The sequence below is a fragment of the Venturia canescens genome, chromosome 7 (genome assembly GCF_019457755.1).
Source record: "Venturia canescens isolate UGA chromosome 7, ASM1945775v1, whole genome shotgun sequence".
NCBI classification, from domain to species: Eukaryota; Metazoa; Arthropoda; class Insecta; order Hymenoptera; family Ichneumonidae; genus Venturia; species Venturia canescens.
The window spans coordinates 2,559,239-2,580,530 of NC_057427.1; the positions used below are offsets into that span (position 1 = coordinate 2,559,239).

Sequence of the window (21,292 nt, forward strand, 5' to 3'; positions counted from 1 at the left end):
CGGAACTTCCATCTCTTTTTTATCTCTTTTACTTAACCGCGAATGGCGTTAGGAGTATCAGAAGCATCCAGCACGTCGCAAACCTATAGTGAAAGTATTTTCTAGTCGACTCACGTGCCTCGACAGCCCCGAGTATATCACGCGGTTCGTACCTGCCGCAAGGCTCAGTATCATCTTCACCGTTCTTCTCTACTTTGTATGACTGTTCTTCGAGTGGAACGAAATACCCCAAAAGGAAGAGAACCAAGTTTTCATTTCGAAAATAGAAAAATAAACCTGTGCCGTTTGTTGATTTGTTTTTTTTATTAAAAAAAAATAAATTTTTTCATCCATTTTTGGAGGGATCTCGATCTATTTTGTGACGAAAAGTGACGCGAGGGAAATCTTGGAATACCGGTGAGTGAGCGATCGCGATATAATTGGCTCACGCGCCAAATATAAATCAGAACTGAATCTTCCCTCGTCCGTTGCTACCACTCGCTACCTAATGCAATAAAAATATCGGCGATGATTTATGAGCATCAGATTGATCATCTTTTCCGAATATGGGGATTAAAATCGACTCGGATGTGCTGTCGTTTTTTGTTCATTGAATACTTCATTGTAAATTGCATTACTAATTGAAGATTTTTCGAGATTATCGTTCTGTCATAGTTTTCCAGTGCCACCGGTATATTGATTTTTGCCAAATTGATATTCAGTCAGTTTGCAAACTGCGTGGATTTCTGTGGCTGATTAAAAGAGTTTCATTATTCAAGATCGGCCTCCGGGCATTTTGAAATGTCCAGGGATCCGAGTGTGCAGGACACACGATGCTCGAAGCTCGCGTTGAATTGTGTTTGCTTCGAGGACTTTTTGTCTGGCGGTTGATTGGGCTTTACTACTTAAAGGGAGCCCGAGGGTTAATGTGATATCGCGATGCTATCGCGATACTAATGAAATTCCTTGGATAAGCCAAAAACGAACAATTATTCATGCGAAGAATTTATTCTCGTAAATACTCAGGTGCATTTCTCGATGAGAAATATCGAATGCATGGCCACTCGGGCCGGATCCGGCCAGGTGGCCACTTGAGAAATAAATTCATCGAAATCGTGCAATAATCGTTATTAAATTATCGTCCGGCACGAGAAAGTGCTCCGGGCGAATTGCCCTGAGGGCATTAGCAATTCGTTTCAAGTTTGGATCGTCCAACGTTCATTTTAATCCGCATGATAAAAACCTGGAACGAGTGGTTCCCTGCCTCTTCTAAAGAACATTTTATCTCGTTTGAATCCGCTTATTTTCGGCTCTTCTCAGTTTATATCCTGCCCGGAAAAAAATGTCCAACACCCTGGTCAGTACTGAAAAAATTGTGCATCAAAATTTCAACAAGTTTCTCGGCAGAAACAATCCTCCAATTCCTTCCATTTATTTTTCTCGTATCTCCAGTCAAAGTTGCAAGAAAAAAGTCATTTGTTGAGCTCATCATCGGCCTTTTCCCTCGTTCATTAACCCCTCTTCTCACAGACCGCTACTTAAATTACGAGTGTCAAGTTTGCCGGGAGTGTTCGTAATGACGAAACGATGACAGATGTAATAAGTAATGGGGGTAACGAGAAATGTTTTTTTTTTTTGTATAACAGAGTGAGAAAAATTGAGCCTCACTCGAGCAGGAGAGTGTGAGAATCACGTGGATCTCGTTGTCGTTAGTGGCTACAGATATACAGCAGTTTACACGTAGCTCTCAAAGAGCGAAAGAGTAGGAGAGAGTCGAGCGAGGGGGCAGGGAAATCAAAGTAGTACGAGATCGCAGCAACAATGAAGCGCGGAAAGAAAGGAGGTGAGAGTGCTTCACTGGAACGTGCAAGTAGTAATAGCCTGGAAGTGAGCAGACGGGAGATGGATCACAAAAGTTGGCCTAATAAGTCTGCTATTACGTTCACATGCATGTGCATGTAAATACTATCGCAATTTTATATGTTTCTAGTTACACGTGTATTAAGGAGTGAGCGCGTGACCTGTTACAAGCCGAGATGCACAACGTGTTCGCGAGCTCACGGACGTAATTAAATAATGACAGCGAGCATTGTGCACAAATGGAATGAATGTCGTAATTACTGCCAGAACTAGATATTAATTTTTCGTTGCTGTTGAAAATGTACTAAACAAAGATGAAGGCACGTGCGATCGTAGCGACGGTTTTAATTGTAGCATTTCCGGCTCTTCTATATTCTCGTATCAATCTTATATCACGTTAACGTCGGTTATTGTATAGAAATTTTGTTGTCGTGGGAAAGCCGAAAGATTCTCCGGATTTGTCTATAGCTCAAATTTATTGGAGGATAATGTTGAAAAAATTTCTTCCAAAATGTTCGTAGTAGCACCGGAAATATCCTGGTGACGAAAGGGATCACGGGACGTGAGAAATGCAGACGAACACACGCGCTCGAACGTACACACGTAAACGATAAAGATTATTAGATGGGCTCGGCCATTGGCGAACGTCTGCTCGTGATACTGCGAAGAGAATGTCTCTTTCTCTCGCTCAACCTGCGAGCCAGAGGACCGTCTTCCTCGATCCAACTCCTTCTAATCCGTTCGATCTTTTCTCTCGAGCACCTGTTTCGTAACACCAAAAGATTTATCGTCATATTCCTCATACTTGCATCAATATCGTACTCTCTGAATTTAATGCGAATATTAATGGGTTTCGGTGCTTTGAAATCTATTAAAAATACTGCGTTGGCGATAAGATGAAAAACATTTTATCTCGTACGATGAAATTTTGGAATTGAAGTTCTTATTCTCTTCGACGGCGCCCGTTTCTAACACATTTTTCTTTCATCGCATCGGAGGAACTTGAAATTTCACAAAAAATCAAAACAACGAAAAAGAGAGCCACACGGTGAAAAAATGGCGAGAGTGAAAGGGCTGTTTCTGTTTGAACGGCGCGAGAGGAATCCGATCTCATTCATGCATCCTTTCACCTCGAAAATATGCCCGAGAAAAACTTAGATGAAAATGGAAGAAGAGTTCGCAGTTTATTTTTTTATTAAGGCGCTTTTTCAGCGGATATCGCGTGCGATCGATCGACACAATTATTTGATTATTTTGTTGAAGGGTCGACCGAGCTCGTCCCGTGGAAGAATGTGATCGTCAGGTTTTGAGTAAAGAAGAAGAGGAGGGAGAAGAAGACGAGCCACGTTGATGATTTAAGTTTTTTGGGGGAAGAAAAACTTCACGTACGACCATGAAGTCCTCCAATTTAAGGTGGATTTACCTTATTTGCATAATTGAAGGGATATCCAACCAGGAAATCACCCAAAAGGTTTTGAATCTTTCAAACTATTATGATTAAACTGTGAAGATTATTTTTTTGAGATGTTTGAAGGTATACGAGAAGAAGAGGAAAGAGGAAGAAAAAGAAATTTTTGTTCAGTATTATCGATTCAATGACGACAAACTCTCGACTAGTTCTATTGCTCAATGTAAAACGTCTCTTAAATTCGATACACGTAAATTTTTTTGTCTCGCTGCTTCTCAGTCCTTAGAAAATTGAAATAACTCTCGTCCAACTTTCAGCTGTTGAATCACGATGAAAGAACGTGAGACGTGTTCGATTGCATCTCTATTGAGAGGAGAATCTAGATAGAAGCTTTTGACGATAGTGAAGAAGAAGTATAATCTATTGATGTATATGTGGAGAAAAAGAAGAAAAATATTTTCAAGCGAACCTGAGAAAATATTTCAAAGAGACAATAACAAGTTAATGAGATTTTCAGTGGAGAATGCTTGTGTCACAAGATTCAATAACATTGAGAAAAGCAATTATTATTCTCGCGCCATTAATCTCAATGCTTCTTTCGACCTTTCCGTACATCAAACTTTAATTATTTTCTCGTATTCATTTTTGAAGGAGGCTCAGCATTGAGCAAAAACGTTCGATCGAAAAACTATTAATTAAACTCAGTGATTGAACCAGTCGGAGTATCGTTTTTTTTTTCTTTTTTTTTCAATAAAATGTAAAACGAGTCAAAAAGCGAAGTCATTTTGATTGCAAAACAAAGATACTCGAGATTCGTCATAGAAAATTTCTCCTCAAACGAGTTTAGCGATCAACGAGGTTTCATTGTGCAGTAAAATCTTGGTATTCAGTCTTGAAATAAAGGACAAATAAATACGAGATGTTCTCGAGCCTGCGTCTAATTTGACAGAACGTGCAAGTGTGACGAGAGAGGCAGAGCGAGAAATTTATTTCATCATCTGTTTTTACGACTGTATTGCAGCAACACAAACGACAAATTTACAGAGAGCAGGTTCTGCCCGCTCTCGGGGGGAAAATTCCTGAAGAAGCTTTCAGGACCGACAGATTAGCGTTGAATCGTTTGAACAAACAAGGAATCACCGTTATCGATGGAGTTTTGTTGGAAGCGAGAGAAGATGGGAAACATCCTGATAACGTGCGATCCAAGCCCGAGATTATACAGGTCAGGATTTCTGTGTTCACGCTATTAAGGATTTTAAAATGGGGCCATGAGAGTCTCATAACCATCAGTTCATTCTTAATACCCTCGAATTTTCTCTGACTCATTTCCATCCCATTTTATTCTCCCCGATACACAATCTCCGGCTTCGAGTTGAAGATCGTGATCGAACGAGCGTCACAAGGACGACTGTAGTCTGATTTCTCAACGATCTTATTCTCGATACAATAAAATAGGGAGGATATATACACAACTCTGCACCGTTATTACTCAAGCAAGGAAAATTGATACGGAGGTAGAAAATTTTAAACCGAGTCTGATCGAGTCTTGCCCGAAGATCTTGAGAACGAAAAACTTGTTTTCTAATCCAATTGAAAAGCGTGTTCAATTAAATTTGGTTGGTTCCATCGATTTGGTTTTATTTTGTCTGTTTTTTATTTGAGTCATCTTTGAATTCGATTTGACGTATCACCACGAAGTCACGCGGAAGTGCAACGAAGAAAAATGTGCGATGATTCATTCGAGTTTCCTATTTGAAAAAAATGCTTTTTTTAAAGGTTTACGTAACGCAAGATTCTCGCTACGTGCCACCGGAAGGCCGGGCCCACAACGATCGTCCAAAATCGGTTGACACAACCTACGTGATAAGGAAGCCGATCTGCGGCCATTGCGATCACACTGAAAGGTCAAGATTGAACGGAATACCGACGTCGCTACCGGAACAGCGCAGTAACGATCGCCATCAGCACTCGAGACCCGGGACTCAAGTCAGAATTCCCCAAAACACGGGCGGCTATCGCGAGCCTGGAATTTTTCCAGGCGCCAAAGCTGCTGCTCCGCCATCTCGACAAGGCGCCGCGAATCCTCAGAAGTCTCAAGGATACGCAAATTATCATCGGTTTTATCCACCGGTCACGACCAACGGTTTGCTCCAGCAGCAACGCCATTATCAAACGATTTACAAACCGATCGTTACGCCTCTCGTTATACCGGCTCGAGAATTAACCTTCTCGAAAGGCAACAATGTCTACCACAAAGTTAACGAGCATCCTCCATCTTGGCAACTGAATTATGACTGGCGGCCATTTTATCAACAAACGCCGATCGTTCTGCAGGACAGTGGCGATTTATTTTTCAACTCCCATCAGGTCAGTAGCTATTTCCTTTGCTTTTTAGTTCGGCACTCTTAAACTTTCCCATTCTCATATACGTTGATTAACAACGATTCTACTTTAGAGCATGTTAAAAGTACTTATTTGTCGAACAATTGCCGGAAATCGTTTGTGCACTCGTACATATACTGACAACGGAAAAGCTTCGATACGTTTCTCTTTCTTCTTACGCCAACATCATTAGCACTGAGTATCCTGCGACATATTCGCTCATTCGAATCCGTGGGAATTTTTTTTCGATCGTATTCGTTTCCTAAATCATTGGAGTTTACACTTCTCTGCAATCAGGTGAACAGCGCATCGAAGTCTTGGGCGTTCTTCGTAAAATTAAGGGATAAGTGCTCGCAGCACACAAATATTTGTTGAATTTTTAAAACATTTTATTTAGCTTAGATTTTTTTGCCAATTGCAGATATTCACGGATTACGAAGGATTTTTCAATGGCTTCCACGGACGTTCGTATCGTCACATCGACCCATTGAACAAAGGAAGCGAAAAGATTTTTCTGAAAGACTCGAAAGGAGAGTCGGGGGAGAAAAATATTTTGAATCTCGAGCAAAGAACTTCTGTTAATGGTACCACCGGAAAATGGAAAATTCCGAAGTTTTCGTCCGTCTCGAATGGAAAATTATTGACGACCTACACGGATCTTCCGAGTATACCGGAAACGAGTTTTTCCTGTTCAGGAAGAAAAGGGACTTTTGCTGACGTCGAAACGAATTGTCAGGTCAGTTGAAAACCGTTGAAATTTTTCGAAGAAGCAACTTTTTCAATAATTTTCAAATATTTTCAAACCTGCTTTTTGAAACAGTGAGAAAAATTGATAAACATTAATCACGACTAGTTGACCGTTTCGTGCATACGAAATCGATCTCTTGAGATCTACGTAAGAAGTTTATGATTACACAAGTGCGAATTCTAGCGGTGTATTCTTGGGAGCGCATTACGCAGGCGGTTATGTTCCAACCCGTGTCCTTAATATGCGCGTAGCGAGTTGCATAGTACAATTATATCGGTGAAGCAAAAAAAAGAATTCTTGATGAATCGAAGAATGTTTTTTATTTTACTCTCATTGCTGCTTTAGATGATTAATATTTATCCGGATAATTTTGTTATAACGAAGAAGATTAAAAGTGCTGATTCCACGATGGTTTTGCCGTAGTAAAAAATAGTTGTATGAGTCAGCGGATAATAATCGAATGTGCATCAAAAAAGTAATTTAATTTTCGTACGATTTCAGGTATTTCACGAGTGTTCCGGCTGGTCGAAAACGAGCTCACTTTGCCCCATCGGAACTGCTTACAGCGTGTCGAAAAAACGGTGCGAATGGTGGGATACCGTGACTTGTGGATCTGAATAATGGATAAAAGCAAAAATCCAGTAGTTATTTTATGCGAATTTAAATGATAATATGGACAGCAACGAAGATTCTCATTGTGTTACAAGTTGCAGGGTAATCAAAAAAAATCTTCGAGTTCCGGTGCACTCAAAAAAAAAAAATGATTACAAAGATTATTTGTAATGGCACCGAACATACCGTGCGGTCAGGGGTCATTGAAGATTAATTTTCATCGATGAATTATAAGTAATTTAAATAAGTTCGATAGCGTTGAGCGAGTAAAGAAGTAAAATTGAAAATAGCGTCTCTCTCTGACGGTCTCAATCAAACTTGATTTTTAATACAAACATTTAGTGCTAAGAAATTTTTTTATTTTTCTACAATCATATTATAAGTTTAAGGATTAATTGATCGATACGATTTGTAATAGTTTGTAAAAGAGATTAAACGTTTGATAATGCGAATTACGAAAAAACTGATTCGTTTTTTTTACCAGTCGTTGGGAATGGGTCAACCATTTTCTGCTTTGTCTCCAGTTGGATCTTATCAGCTGTTGGTAAAAAAGGAATTACATGAAACTTTTATTCACCGGTGATGAAAAGTAGTGCAGGCCTCTGTTTCCTGAAGTAACCCATTAAAAAGTAACAAACGCGTCAGGATGAAATAGTATTTTCATTAGCCAAGAGACGAATTTTCAAGAATTTACCATTATGCAAACTCGGGGAAAGAATTTTCATCGAATATTACGGAGAAATTCAAGTTCTGAGCTACCAGCTCTTTTTTTCCTTCTTCACCTGACTCTCGTATAATTTATAGAGTCGTTTTCACCGTCCGTTCGGGCGAAATTATCCATAAGCTTAAGGAAAAATGTATGAATTTTTTTCAGAAAAAACGCATATCTATGTAAATAATCCTAGTAATCCTTTTAGCACAAAAAACATATTTGTCTTGCAGCATGCAAGAAAGTTTTATTTGTGATCCTGTTCAAGCCTTTTCCTCGACAGCTACGTTTTCATGCGGCTTTATTCAGAACGAAAAATGCGGACCTTTCTAATTCGATCAAATTAACATATTATTTACGATCTCCATTAAGGAGAATTTGAGACGTTTTCGTTAGACTATTTCATCGCCTCGGGAGATTCCTATTGACAACTGTTACTCGGGAAAGGGGTATACAGGCTATTTCAAAAATGTCTAGTTCCAGTTTTTTGTTCTTTTTTTTTTATTAGGTTCATCAAATTGATAATCAGCGTTCCAATAAAAAAATTCAACAAAAGCCTACAATACCTTTCCATTTTTCGGTTGTTCTTTTTTTTTTTTTTTTGGAAAATCTACAAAAAAAGTTTCAATTCCACTTTTTTTTGTATAGTTTTCTGCAATTTATGATCGAATGAAGTTGTTTATCGATTCCATTGTCAGATTAAACTGAATTTAACGATCTCATTATTCCAGGAGTTTTCAATCGAGTCAGGACTCGAAAAATATTTTCGTACTATTTGAAAATCTTCTAAAATTCCATCATCCAAAGTTTAAGGTCGTCGTGCCGTGGCTTGAGCTTCTGATAAAATAAAGATTATGAATAAAGGTGTAGGCAATAGAAATGATTGCAAAGAAACAAGCCGAATCTCGAGCGTGTAACTCGCGGGTAACTTTCTCCGTGACATAATTATTTCCATAGTCCGAATGCGGTGCTCACCGCGTTGGTGAGTATGAAGCCCAGAGGGAGGCTGCTCTGCACTCGAGACGTATGGACCTGGCGCAGTTACGGTTTACCTCAACGTCAAACTCTACTCGATCATGGCGGCGTCAACAGCTAAACTCACGAGCTACCGAGATACCTTTTCGATCATTGCTATTTTTTATCTTGTGGGGTGTGATGTAGCTATGACGCAGGTGAGTTTAATAAATGTCCAAACATCTCATAAAATACCGTACAACAAGCTTTGGGTATGAAGAAAATATCATTATTTGGGATGAAATAAAGAAAATTTAATTTAAAGGAACGACAATGAGAAGACTAACGAGGAGGGGCTGGTTTCTATAGATTGGATATACTCTAAAAATCATTGATTCACTAACAACGGACTACCAAATGCAATCTCGGTGACCTTGACAATGACACAAATGACGGATAATAACGATTGTGTTCTTTCAACGATCTTGGCTCTTGGACTAACCGCATCGTTGAACCGAATTTTCGCTCTTTTTTTATTTTTGTATTACGAAAAAATCGTTGAAGCGTTGCGGTTAATTCGTGCACAAAGAGATCAATGAGAGACACGACGATTATTTTGCATCCGGAGTTACCGAGCCGAGACACACCGCGCACATTGTTCGGTTGGATTAAATTCTACTATTGCACCGTTATAAACTACTGTGTTTTGTTAATCGTTCAGGATCATCGATTCAGGATCAATGTCTACGACGATTATCCTCAAGAGCAACCAACCCAGTACCAGAATTATCGCCAATATCAATACGAAGATCAGTATGAAAATCTGCAGGATGATCGTTATCAGAAACCGCAGGTTGATCGTTATCAGAAACCACAGGAAGATCGCTATCATAATCGCTACGAGGAGCCTTATCGACAACCTTATCAACAATACCAGGAACGTTATCAACCTGTTTACAAAAAACCAGTTGAGCCTAAAAAAAAGTCTAAGGAGCAACAAGATTTTTCGAAAATTCCTGGCGTTCCCGGAGTCGACTTTCCGATCTATCATACTGTACCACACACGAGCTTTTCGTGCTCCAAAGTTCCATACCTTCCAGGCATGTACGCCAACGTGGAAACTGGCTGTCAGGTGAGATAAAAATATTTATTGTTTCTTCATCTCCTCACATTCTTGGATTTTTCGAAATATTTATTGAGTGGTTTTATCCATCTTTCGTTTTGGATCAATTCGATTTTATTTTTGTAAATTTTACATTGAGGCCTTCGATTTTAAGGACTTCCTAATTAGATAGCAAATCGTTTGAAATGCATTGTCATTTGAAGCTCAGTTTTAGATTTATTAGAAAAACTAAATGTCGTTGAAAAACAAATGGGAAAATTTAAGCTTTCGAAATGTGTTGATTCGATTCGATTGCCATGGCGTGGCATTTTTTTGGCCATACGTTTTGCAATATATTCGAATAAAGATTCCCTTCGATCGAGAAAAATAATTGAATGAAAATCCGTTTTTCCGAGCTCGGATTTCGGTACAGTTGGCAACGCGTAAGATTGGAACGGCACATATTCCACGCTCGAGAAACGCACATACTGACATTGTGCTGGTACGAAAAGGGTAGCGAGAACGTACGTTCGGAATGCAAATTGAGTAACCGGGTGTACTGCAAGGTCTTAACTCGTCTCGCGGTTGAAAGTACTCAAAGAAACAAACCGACATTATCTTTGCTATTTTAATACCGATCCTCGATATCTATCGAAAGGCGAAAGGAAAAATAACAAACTTATTCATATACGTGAATATTGAGAGAAAAAATTCCATCATTTTTCCCACCATTAAAGGTCTTATGTACACTTACGGTGGTCGAAAAAACGTGATTTTCTTGATTTTTATTCGACAAGAAAATAAATGTTTATTGAAAAACTGTGAATGACATTCATCAGTACATATGTTCATGTACTTGTACAATTTTTTCATCAAAAAATTCCTCAAAATGGCGCAACTCCAGCTGTATTCCAGTAGCACCTTTTTTTGAGCATCAGTTGGGCTGGACATGATAACTAAAAATTAATCCGATCCATACCAAATTTATACCACTTTTTATTATAATAATAGCTTGGGCCTGGATGAAGGATTTGTGAAAATTTTCATTAAAAAAAATGGCGACAGTTTTAACAACAAATTAATTTTTTGATGTGCTAATTTTTCGGTTTTTTCGTTACAATTTTTTTCTTTCAACAAAATACGAAATCCTTCCACCAGGGCCTAGCTATTATTATAATAAATAAGTGGTATAAATTTCGTATGGATCAGATTAATAATTTTTAGTAATCGTGTCCAGCTACGAATCTAGTGCTCCGATCTTTATGAAATGTTGTGAGAACAATCGTCAGATATTGTACTTAAAGAATATCTAATAAAAAATATTCAATTTTTCCGCCCATCACAAATGTATATAAGGCCTTGAATTCGTCGTGGAATGAGTAAAAATGTTTCGAGCGTTATCGGACTCATGAGTACAAAAGTTTTATTACAATTTTAGATTACATAAAATAATCGTAATTTTCTGCATTTCTAATATCCAAGTGATGTATGGAGTTTGGAGTAAACAGTGAACACTTGACATGCAAAATGAAGCACATTATTAATTTTTGGAGGAAATAAGCAGCTTATAAGGTTCCACATTGACTAAAACAACAGTAGAGAAATATGGAAATATTCCACAAATATCAAACAACACGTACCCTACATTTGGCAACATTGTGATAATTTTTTTTTAGAAAATTGAAAATTCAATAGCAAGTGAAAAAGCATTGAACATTTTTGAGGCTTGGGAAATTTTGAAACGTCAAAATTGCAAATTTAAAAATTTCAATAGAGCGAGTAAGTAAAAATGGAAAGTAAATTAGGATGAAAATAGAAAATGAAGTGGTAAAAACAGAGATTGCGTAAGTAAAAGAAATTGAAGTGGAAAAAGCGTTGCGTTGTCGCCTTAAAGGAAGTGACAAGTCCTTAGGTCTTCATAGTTATTATTAATGGATGTATATAGAGCGAGGTTTTTTTCTTTTTTCTTTTTTTTTTTTTTTTATTGTGCAACACGGAAGACCGATCCACCAACGCCACGAGCGAGACTTTTATACCAGGATTTTGCCATGGTGCACACGCATTTAATAATAGAATAATAATGGCTTGGAGAAGCGGACCTAATAATTGTCTGCGAATTCCCATTGCACGCTTACGAAAGCTCGTCGCGTTCTCCGTTGTATAGCCCGAGGTGTAGAATTAAGGTGTACATGCAATTGGAGAAGGATTGACAGTAGCACGAGAACTTTGGAATCGTTACAACAACGACGAGTCCATAAAGAGAGAGAGAGAGAGAGAGACAAAGACAAGGGATAACGGTATGAAAAAATGGCAGGGGGACAAGCGTTAGAGAAAGGAGAAAGAGGGAAAATAGAACTGTTATAAAATACAGAGTCTCTTGGGATCGCCTTCAAACTGTACTTTCCTCACTTTCGAATGATGGACAAATCTTCGTTCGGAGCAACAACTTCACTTCCATTCACTCACTCGAATTTCGTGGCCTTGACATTGCATTAAATTACATGAAAATTGAATAATGGGATAATGAAAGCAATTAGACACTGTTGAAACGCTGTTTCATAATTGCCAAGTTCAATATATAAACCAATAAATCGAAAAATGCAGAAATTCATTGACGTAAAACGATTTCATTTCACTTATGGATCTATTGACCAAATCCCAAAGAGTTTTGTTACTTCTCAATCATTTTCGTCAAAGAAGATTATTTGGCTCGAACCTGTAACGAACTCGCATAAAACAGTTGAATCGTGAAATTCAAATACGAGCCAAGAGATTTAATGACCTATAACGAGTTAGTAGGTGTGATGATAATTCGATTTGGCTCACTCAGATTAACCAATAAATAACATCGAAGCTGTGATATCAGGTCAGATTAACACGTGGCAGGGGGGTCGTCGAGGGTTTGAATTAGAACGTTATCGTTATGTAAGCGTCCGGGACAGCCAGAAAATACAGTGTTGAAAAGCCCCCAAGGAGAATTGGTTAGAGAGAGAGAGAGGAATATTAGGAAAGGATAGATGGGCGTCACGTTGGTGAAAGACCGCGAGCGCGACCATGGCTCGAGTTCTGATCTGCTTCTCAGATGCGGAAAATCCTAAATTACATCATTTCACGTGTGGTAAATCGTATTGTTCGGGTCCCTTATGACTCAGCACTCGAATGAACTATGATTAAATCACACAGTTCATGTGTACGACAGCATTGTCTCAATTCCATTTTATCTATTTTTATTTCGATTGAATATTCAATAGTGCTCCATCTACTTATTAAATGTTCGCGGTAAATGTTCTTCCTTTGTTGTGAAATTCATTTCACAACGTATAGGGAAATGTTGAGGTTTCTCTATTATATCGAAGCCCTTATTATATTTTTTTCCAACAAGTCTCACAGGGAACAATTTACGAGATTACGATATTTAATTTATACTTTAAAGTCTCAATTATTTTCTGACATTATCGTGTTTTTTATCGACACGATTCAAAACGGGCTTCCAATCACTACAATCTACCTACGTCCATGCTCAGACCATTTATAGTCAACGGAATCAAGCAATTCGTTAGAAATTTTCGATTCCTATGTAACGTTTCACCGGACACTGGCTAACGAACGCGGGTTTGGTATCATAAATTTTCGTATACAATGTTGCTTCAATTTATGAGGATTTTAAATGACTGACAATATTCTGTCGACTGATTCGACACGGAATACTCGACTTACCGCAAAGCTATAGGAAAGTGCGCGCACACGTAGACACGTTTACGTGAAAAGTGTGTTGGAGTTGGGAAATTTCTAATGAGACTCCCTGGCAGTTTCGTAAACATTGTGCAGACGAGAGATCTTGGTACAGTTTTTTCAGTTATTTACCGACCTCCGATAATCGGTGATTTCGAATATGTGTTTAGCGAGGCTCCGAAGACGAAATTAAAAGGATTTTCGATTTGTGTACCCGAGGCGAAATTAACGAGAGCGTAAATACCGAAAGTAGTCAATAATTATCGGTTGATTGGCGTGTAATATAGCTTTACCGATTGGTACAAATTATGTTGACTTTTCAACTACGAAAACCTCACGTTTACGCTTTACTTTTATTATGCATCGGGCACCACCGACATTTCAAATGCATTTATCTCCTAGCAATAATTCATATGAACTTTGCTCTAAAATCGAAGATTACGTATGCGAATACAATATCGTTACAACAGTCAATTGTTCGAATCTTTGTTTCACGTGACAGTCAATTATACCTTTTTTTCAATTCTATTCCCTCCAACGTCCTCGACACACTTTAGGCTCGTTCGAGTTTACATTCGACGTTGGTTGATGTTTTAACATTTTTTTTACGGTCCTACGATAATTGTATATCATCAAATTTTTCTTAAATTACTTTTTTTCCTTGCGCTTTGTATTCGGTCATTTTTAATCTCGTTTTTTTTTAATTTTTATTACGTGGCCTTCGGATGATCTTTCCTCGAAAAACTGTTATTTCATATTCTTTCCATTTCTTCATCAGGCCTATCACACCTGCCACGATGGTAGGGAAGGCGACCAAGGAGCAGCCTTCCTGTGCAGCAATGGCACTCTCTTCAATCAACACGAATTTGCCTGTGATTGGTGGTATAACGTCAACTGCAACGATGCTACGAAATTATACAAGTGAGAGTTGTTGCTACATTTCGAAAAGTTGGCATTTTCAATTCAGTCAATCGCCAAGTGTTTTTAATAATTTTCTATTTAGATTGGCAATATATTTTCACTTCGATTTAACGAACATTCATTTATCATTGTAATTTCTTTTTCGAAGCAACCAACATTTCTTGAGAAAATCATTGTCGATGAGTCATTATGACTTGGAAAATTGAATTATTTTAATCGTTCGAGCTATCGCATGCATTTCAGGTTGAACGGAGACGCGACGACAAATCCTTTCGTCCCGAAAGCGAAGAAGGACGAGATTCTCGCAGAGAGGTTGAAGATCGTGGTATTTTAATGAATTTTAATACAGACCAAAATCAGCGATGAAAGAGGCTGTCAAAAGCTGTAATTAAATACGTAGTTCTCTGTACATTTTGTAAATTATTATTACAAATAAACGAAATTTTTTATTCAATCCTCATTACAGTGACCAAGAAACAAGGTTTTTTTTTCTCATCTTACTTTGGATTCCTAGACAATACAATTTTTTAAAAATATTCTTACTTCCGATGTAATCTCAAAGTACCTTCAAAGAGCATAAAAGAAACGGTTTTGTCTCTAATTTTATTTCGGTCGATCAATAATATAAAAATTTCCTTCGAACTTAACTCCAAGTCCATAAATGAAAATCTTTCGTTTAAAAAAATGGTGGCATACATGAGAGCTCAATGGTCGTACTGTTTTTCGATTGTCTGATCGAAGCCCGGTGGTGACTACTTGGCCGTTGCATTTCTCATTGCAAGGGCGTTTCTCCTTGGACGCGATGGATTATAAGTCTCCTGGAGTCGTTGGCAGTTCGAAATAAAAAAACGAGACGGTGAAAAAGGAGTAGAAAAAGCAGGGGAGCTCGAGAAACAGTGGGAGAGAGAGAGAGAGGGAAGATGGAGAAAAAAGAGGGAGGTGAGGGGGCGTAGAAGGAAAGTCGAGGACGTTTGTTTGAGGTCCGTTCTCGAAAGCCGGAGATCGTGGAGAGCCTTCTCGTTCAAACGTGGACACGCTCACCCCCACGAGCATGTTTCGTCTGATCTAACTCGATGCCTACTACAGCTTCGAGTGTGTATCAGTGAACAAAAAACAGGATAAAAAGTTCAGATCAGTCGCGCTCGATCAATGCATGAGGCGGTACAATACTCGATCGTGTGCCCTGAACTCCGAACAGGGCGCTCGCCTGTCCGGCTTTACGTTCTCGTTGCAGTTCGCCTCCCCCCCCCCCCCCTCCCTCTTTTCTCTCTCTTTTCGCTTTGCTAGACTTTTTTCTCGAGCTACAAAATGAATGATAGGTCACTCAGTCGCTCTCGCTCGAGATACGCGTTCTCTATGATACAAACTCCAATCCCGTATCCTTTGCATGCGAGTGTGTTTAAGGAGGTTATCGATTTGGGAAATTCCCTATTCTCAGTCACCATCTTCCCCCCTCTCAGTACATTTCTCATCTCACATTTTTCCTACCATTTCAATGTTCTTGTCTAACATGCTCATTAGTATTTAATATTGAAAGGTGGATGATTATTTTTGAAAAATAATCTATTCGACTGAAAGAAATAACTAGTGCGTGCACACATACAAAGAGACACAGGTACGGAATAAATTATGAAAAAGAGCAGACACCAAATTGGTGGCACATTAAATCCTTGGTGCAGTAACGAGCCCTGTACACGTACAAACTCCTTGTGAGTAGTTTCCAATGCACAGCTGTGGTCCAAATCAGCCAGCTGGTATATTAGATCGTGCGATCTTATCGGGATCGCGGTGTAGGCGAAAGTTTTATTGTTATATTATAATATGGTTTTGCGTTGTATTCGCACAGCATAGACATAGCTGCGTTACGTGTCTACGCGTATATGTAAATACGGCTTGCCCCAATCGAAAAATACCGACGATGCATAATCCGGCTAATAATGATCTTCAATTTCTCCACACGAACGGATTCCCTGGCATTTCGATATTGCTGGTAATTACAACGGTACGAGATACACATGCAAGAGTATTTGATGGGCGATATTAGTTGATTTCGTTCTTAATTGAGAATTCAGAGATTTCCTTTCAGGATGAAACTTTGGAAGGGTAAATGCTCCTTCGAGATAATTCCTTTTGTAGTGGAGCGATAAAAATTGATTGAACTTCGATAATACCGACAATGATAACGAGCCGAACAATCTACGGCTGAAAATTAAGGGGGAGATTTCAGATAATTGACAAAATAAACATGGCATGAAGGAAGGATTAATGAGAACCTAATAAAGTGTAGCGAGGGCTTTGCTGATTTGCGTAAGTCCCGACAATATAAATGTGTCGTGACGTATATGGCTGGAACGAAACGTCTAACGTTGGGCGTAACTTTTGCACAACTTTGAGAGCGAAATCCCACGATTATAGACACCCTCCCCTCTCCTTTCCTTTATTCTGGAATACAACAATATATCGCTCCCACAATTTTCTCTCTTTCTCTCTTTCGTCTTATCCCCATTTTTTGTTGCCTCCCCCCCCCCCCCCCCACCCTCCTCTTTTTCTTTCAAGACACCGATAGACGCTACAGAGAAAAGTAACAACGAGAGATACGAGATCGAGATCGCGGATGTGAATGACGACGGTGACGCGAGCCTGCCGACGAAAAGACACAGGTGAAGAGAAAGCAGTTCTCGTTTAGGCGAATTCATATTTATTATTGCAAATACGGTTGAATTTTTATCACGTGGGATCCTAACGGCGAAAAATGTATCAAAGAACAAACCAATTCGTACATTCCTCGTTGTTTCATCACGCAAATGTACCAAGAATATATGTTCTCTTGCTATCGTGTGAAATTATAATTGCCTCTTGGCATCAGTCACTTTCATTTATCGAGACACAGTGCGACGAGTGCAATATTGTGATTTCTTTCTCGAACGAGCCCCATCAATTTCATTCTCTTACCCAAATGAAAATTGATAAATAAATGTTAAAATAAATTGTACGGGACACGAGTTCTGACCTATTTATTTCATAAGTTCTATTTACTTCAGAAAATATTGCTTTCGATGCATACATTTACTGCGGCACAGAACAATGCCGGATTCTAGTTTTTTTTCAGCTGTTCTCCCGGCTTGGGACATACGTATGGTTCTGGGCACGTATTGTCCGGGATATTTGCAACGACGGAAGCCAGCCACTATTTTCCCTTTCTGATTCCCCCGCCACAGTTTCTATTCATTCGACAATCACGTTTTGATTCGTCCTTGCACAAAGGATATGAAATAATTATATTCAAAATCACTCACTCATATTCAATTCTCAACGTGCTTAGGAATCGTTGGATAGAAACTGAAAATTGAATGTCGATTGGAAATTAATGTTAGTGAATACGGAACGTAACGTTTTCAGTGTTCCAATTGTTTAAGGAAGTTGAGGCATTAGAATGAAAATGATGTCACCGCTTTTAAACCGATTGCATCTTATAAAGTGAAGTGTAAAAAAAAATCAGTTAAATTTTCAGACAGTTTAGGAGCGTCGTTGCTGAGAAAAATCAATAAAAATTTGGGCCAAATAACATGTAATCTTATGGAAGTCAAGACACATTCAGTGATATCTCCGTTAAAAATGATGCTAAAAATATGAAATTTTTTGGGCAACATGAGCAAAGCTTGCTGAATAATGTCAATTTTTTTCAGATTTATTAGGAGATTTGCTGAGATTATATTAATAATAATCTGTTTTCCGTGCAGTTTTTTGAGGCTAGGATCGTCACTGTTCGTGTTTTCGACTGAGCTTTCACCACTTTTTCGTGTTTTTTTCCCCAACTTTTCTTTAAAGTGTATGCAACATTGCCAAACTGTAAACTGGCCTAACTTTTGAAAGGTACAGGTCATCACTTTTGGGTAAAAAAAATGACTGTACAGCCTCAACTTCCTTAAATTGCCGCAGGCAAATCACCTCGGCATTCATCCCAATCGGATTATTTTCAGCACTATTTAACGCTGAACAAATATTTTTCAGTATTCTAATATAAAAGGGTCATTCATCGTTTGTTTTCCATAGAGCAATTAAATTCGTAAACTACATTTGTTTATTCTGCTATTCATGATATGATTGACTGTCTAAGAATGACTGTGTGGAATATCATGTAACAAAAAAGGTGTACGTATTGGAGAAAGTAATGATCGTTTAATGACTCTTTTTACGATTTATTTTTTCGTTCTACAAGAAGGTATTTAATGATCGGAATATACTGGAGTTACGAGTAAAAATGCCTCGTTTAAGAAAGCGTTTGATTATTTCGAAAATTACAATTTAAAGATGTTTTATTATTGATGATAAAATAAACGAAACATATAAAATGGAAAATGGAAATTCTTGGTGTATGGATCTTTCGAAAATTTCATTACTTTTTATCCCAGCAGAATATCATTTAATATTCTCGTCTCTCGAAAAACAATTTCGTGGAAAACAACGCTTCGGAAATCCCCTTTTTTCCCCTACTTGAAAATTCTCTCTCTGCTTTGTATTTTTAAGCCTGTAATACGATTTTTTTTAAACTTGTGAAAAAGAAAATAGCGCTCGAATAAGTGTCTATTTTAGCGAAAGAAAAATATCTCTCAAACGAAAATGCACAATTGCTGTATCAGGATTAAAAATGCGAGTGTACAAACAGCTGATGTACTCGAAGCGAGTATGAATGTTGCATAAAATTAATTGGTCGCTCGAGCACCGTGAGAGAGTTCGATTGGCGTACAACTCGGAAATGTAACGATGGAGAAAAAAAATAGGTGAAAATAAATCACTCAGTAACGCTCACATTATCGAAATATCAGAGTATTTCTTCAATAACGTTTTATTTATTACTTAATAAGCTCGAATTGCTGTCATGTACAAAGTCAAGTGTACTTTGATCGAGTTACTGCGCCATCTCACGAGAATTTTCATGAAAGCCTGCAACGGTCTGTATAACTATACAATTTTGAAGGGACGTGAGTGCCCTTTTCCATTAAACGGTAATTCAATTTATCACGTTCCATGGTCGCTTCCAGTTTTAATATCCAGTAAAAAGTTTAAATATTTTCTAGAGCAGCCCTTGAGGAGGTCCTTTTGACAAATGTTGTAAAATTTGTTTTAAATTGTCTTTGAAATGTTCCTACTTTCTGATTTGTTTAAAAAGATTTTAAAGAGTGAGACTGTAATTTTATGGTAGGACGAACTTCAAGAAAAAATCTTCAGAAAAAATCGAGTGCCAAAGCTGATTACTTTGTTCCTATTCGTTTGTTTATATTGCTGAATGAAATAGAGGTGATAAGTTATGAATAAGAAATAATGATTCATGAGTTGAGACTCCATGCAGGATCTCTCGCTGAGAATGAGCATTAAAGATTATTCTTCACACGAAATTTCAAGCCGCGTTTGTTATGCCCCCCTGCCCACGAATAGTTCCACAGTTAACGAATGAATTTATGATACCATTAGCAAAAAAGGGGCTCCAATTTATCGTAATTTTTAAAAGTCACGTCGTTGTTTGCTTTTCAATATTCATGAAAATCGTTATTCTCATGTTTCATTGAGAATTGTTTTATTAATCATCTCGGCAAATATTTGAGCCTGCGCTAGACCGACATTAATACAAAATAGACTCTGAATCGTTCTCAAGGCCGTACATGCCAACATACGATTCTCTCTTTCTCGGTTTGTCTCGCCGCTTGAGAAATTACTTAACCGTCGAGAGTAGGGTAAATGCACTTATAACGGGACGTGGGTAAAAGTGGCCAGAGGTTCCGGGGTCCGTTGTACCGTGTCTGGATCTCGATCTCCTTTCCTCCCTTCTCTCGACGCTCTCGCTTTTTACCCTCATTCGCGCCCACGTCCCCATTTTGTTTATTAATCACACGAAATCAAAAATCGCAAATATTTAGTGAGTTTGAAAAAAACGCTTCTACGGAAAAAGAATATCACTTGAACGTGCTGTGAATATAGAATTTCACAATTTTTTCGAATTTTTGTAGGTTCATATGGAAGGAAAATATATGAAAATGGAAAAAAAAACGTAAAAAACGTTAAGAATTTTCGTTGCAGACAATAATTACGATCTGCACATTGTACGCGGCTGAGGAACTTCGACAATCAGACTTTGCGCGAAAACCATGTGCAAATTAGTATTTCTCATATTAAAAAAAGTTTTAGTAATCTTCAAATATCCATGAAGCAATACCGAAAGGTTCGCTACAGTGAGTTATTTCCGTCAATCCAAAAAACATTCCCGAAAAAATCGATTTTTTGACTTTCTAAAGCAGGACCCCCTTAAATTTTCGATAACATTGAACAATCGACGTTGATCCCCTTCCCACGAATAATTACCAAGCTCAACTCCCTCGGTCGTTCAATTAGACAGTTTGGAAGCATCCCCGATCGATATCCACCGCGTTCACAATCCAGTAGCATTACCGAGATATCGAAATTTCATGGAGACAGCAAAATACGTGTGTATCCGTTAGAGTGTGTGCGAAATGCATAGAATTTTTTCGAGCTCGCTTCGGTTCTCGAAGCCGCCCGCATTTCCTTTGACCGATTACCTTTCCCACGGCGGCTCGTGTACAGCCATGGACGCCCATTCCCATTTATATAGCGCTCTAACACTGTACATAAAAGCTCGTTGCGAGCTCCATATACCACTAAATACTTTATTATATGTCTGTGTACAATACGAGCATAAATATGTACACAAACGTTCGTACAAACACACACGTGCATATCGAAAAGTGCATTTGAAGAGATGATTGTAAATATGCGTTTAAATAATGTACAATCAAGTCGTTATACACACAAATGCACACGCGAATGTATTGCGCTGCTAAAAAAGAGGGCACAAGCCTGGAAATGTTCTTA

The 21,292-nt window shown here is 38.3% G+C and overlaps 1 protein-coding gene across 1 annotated transcript; it reads left to right on the forward strand.

Moving 5' to 3' along the window:
* The first annotated feature begins 187 nt into the window (after nt 1-187).
* Nucleotides 188-14,867, forward strand: LOC122413155 (uncharacterized). Its single transcript, XM_043423322.1, has 10 exons — nt 188-396; nt 3,103-3,310; nt 4,269-4,469; nt 5,024-5,614; nt 6,051-6,365; nt 6,879-6,997; nt 8,693-8,870; nt 9,374-9,784; nt 14,265-14,407; nt 14,651-14,867. The coding sequence occupies exons 2-10, from the start codon at nt 3,233-3,235 to the stop codon at nt 14,739-14,741; spliced, it is 2,127 nt and encodes a 708-aa protein (XP_043279257.1). The 5' UTR covers nt 188-396; nt 3,103-3,232; the 3' UTR covers nt 14,742-14,867.
* The last annotated feature ends 6,425 nt before the right edge of the window (nt 14,868-21,292 follow it).

Excerpts from the sequence above, each read along its gene's own strand:
- LOC122413155 (XM_043423322.1), top strand. The coding sequence starts at position 3,233 with ATGAAGTCCTCCAATTTAAGGTGGATTTACCTTATTTGCATAATTGAA. Across the intron at positions 6,998-8,692 it reads GTGACTTGTGGATCTGAATA|CCCAGAGGGAGGCTGCTCTG; the intron begins ATGGATAAAAGC and ends GTGAGTATGAAG. Across the intron at positions 9,785-14,264 it reads ACGTGGAAACTGGCTGTCAG|GCCTATCACACCTGCCACGA; the intron begins GTGAGATAAAAA and ends TTTCTTCATCAG.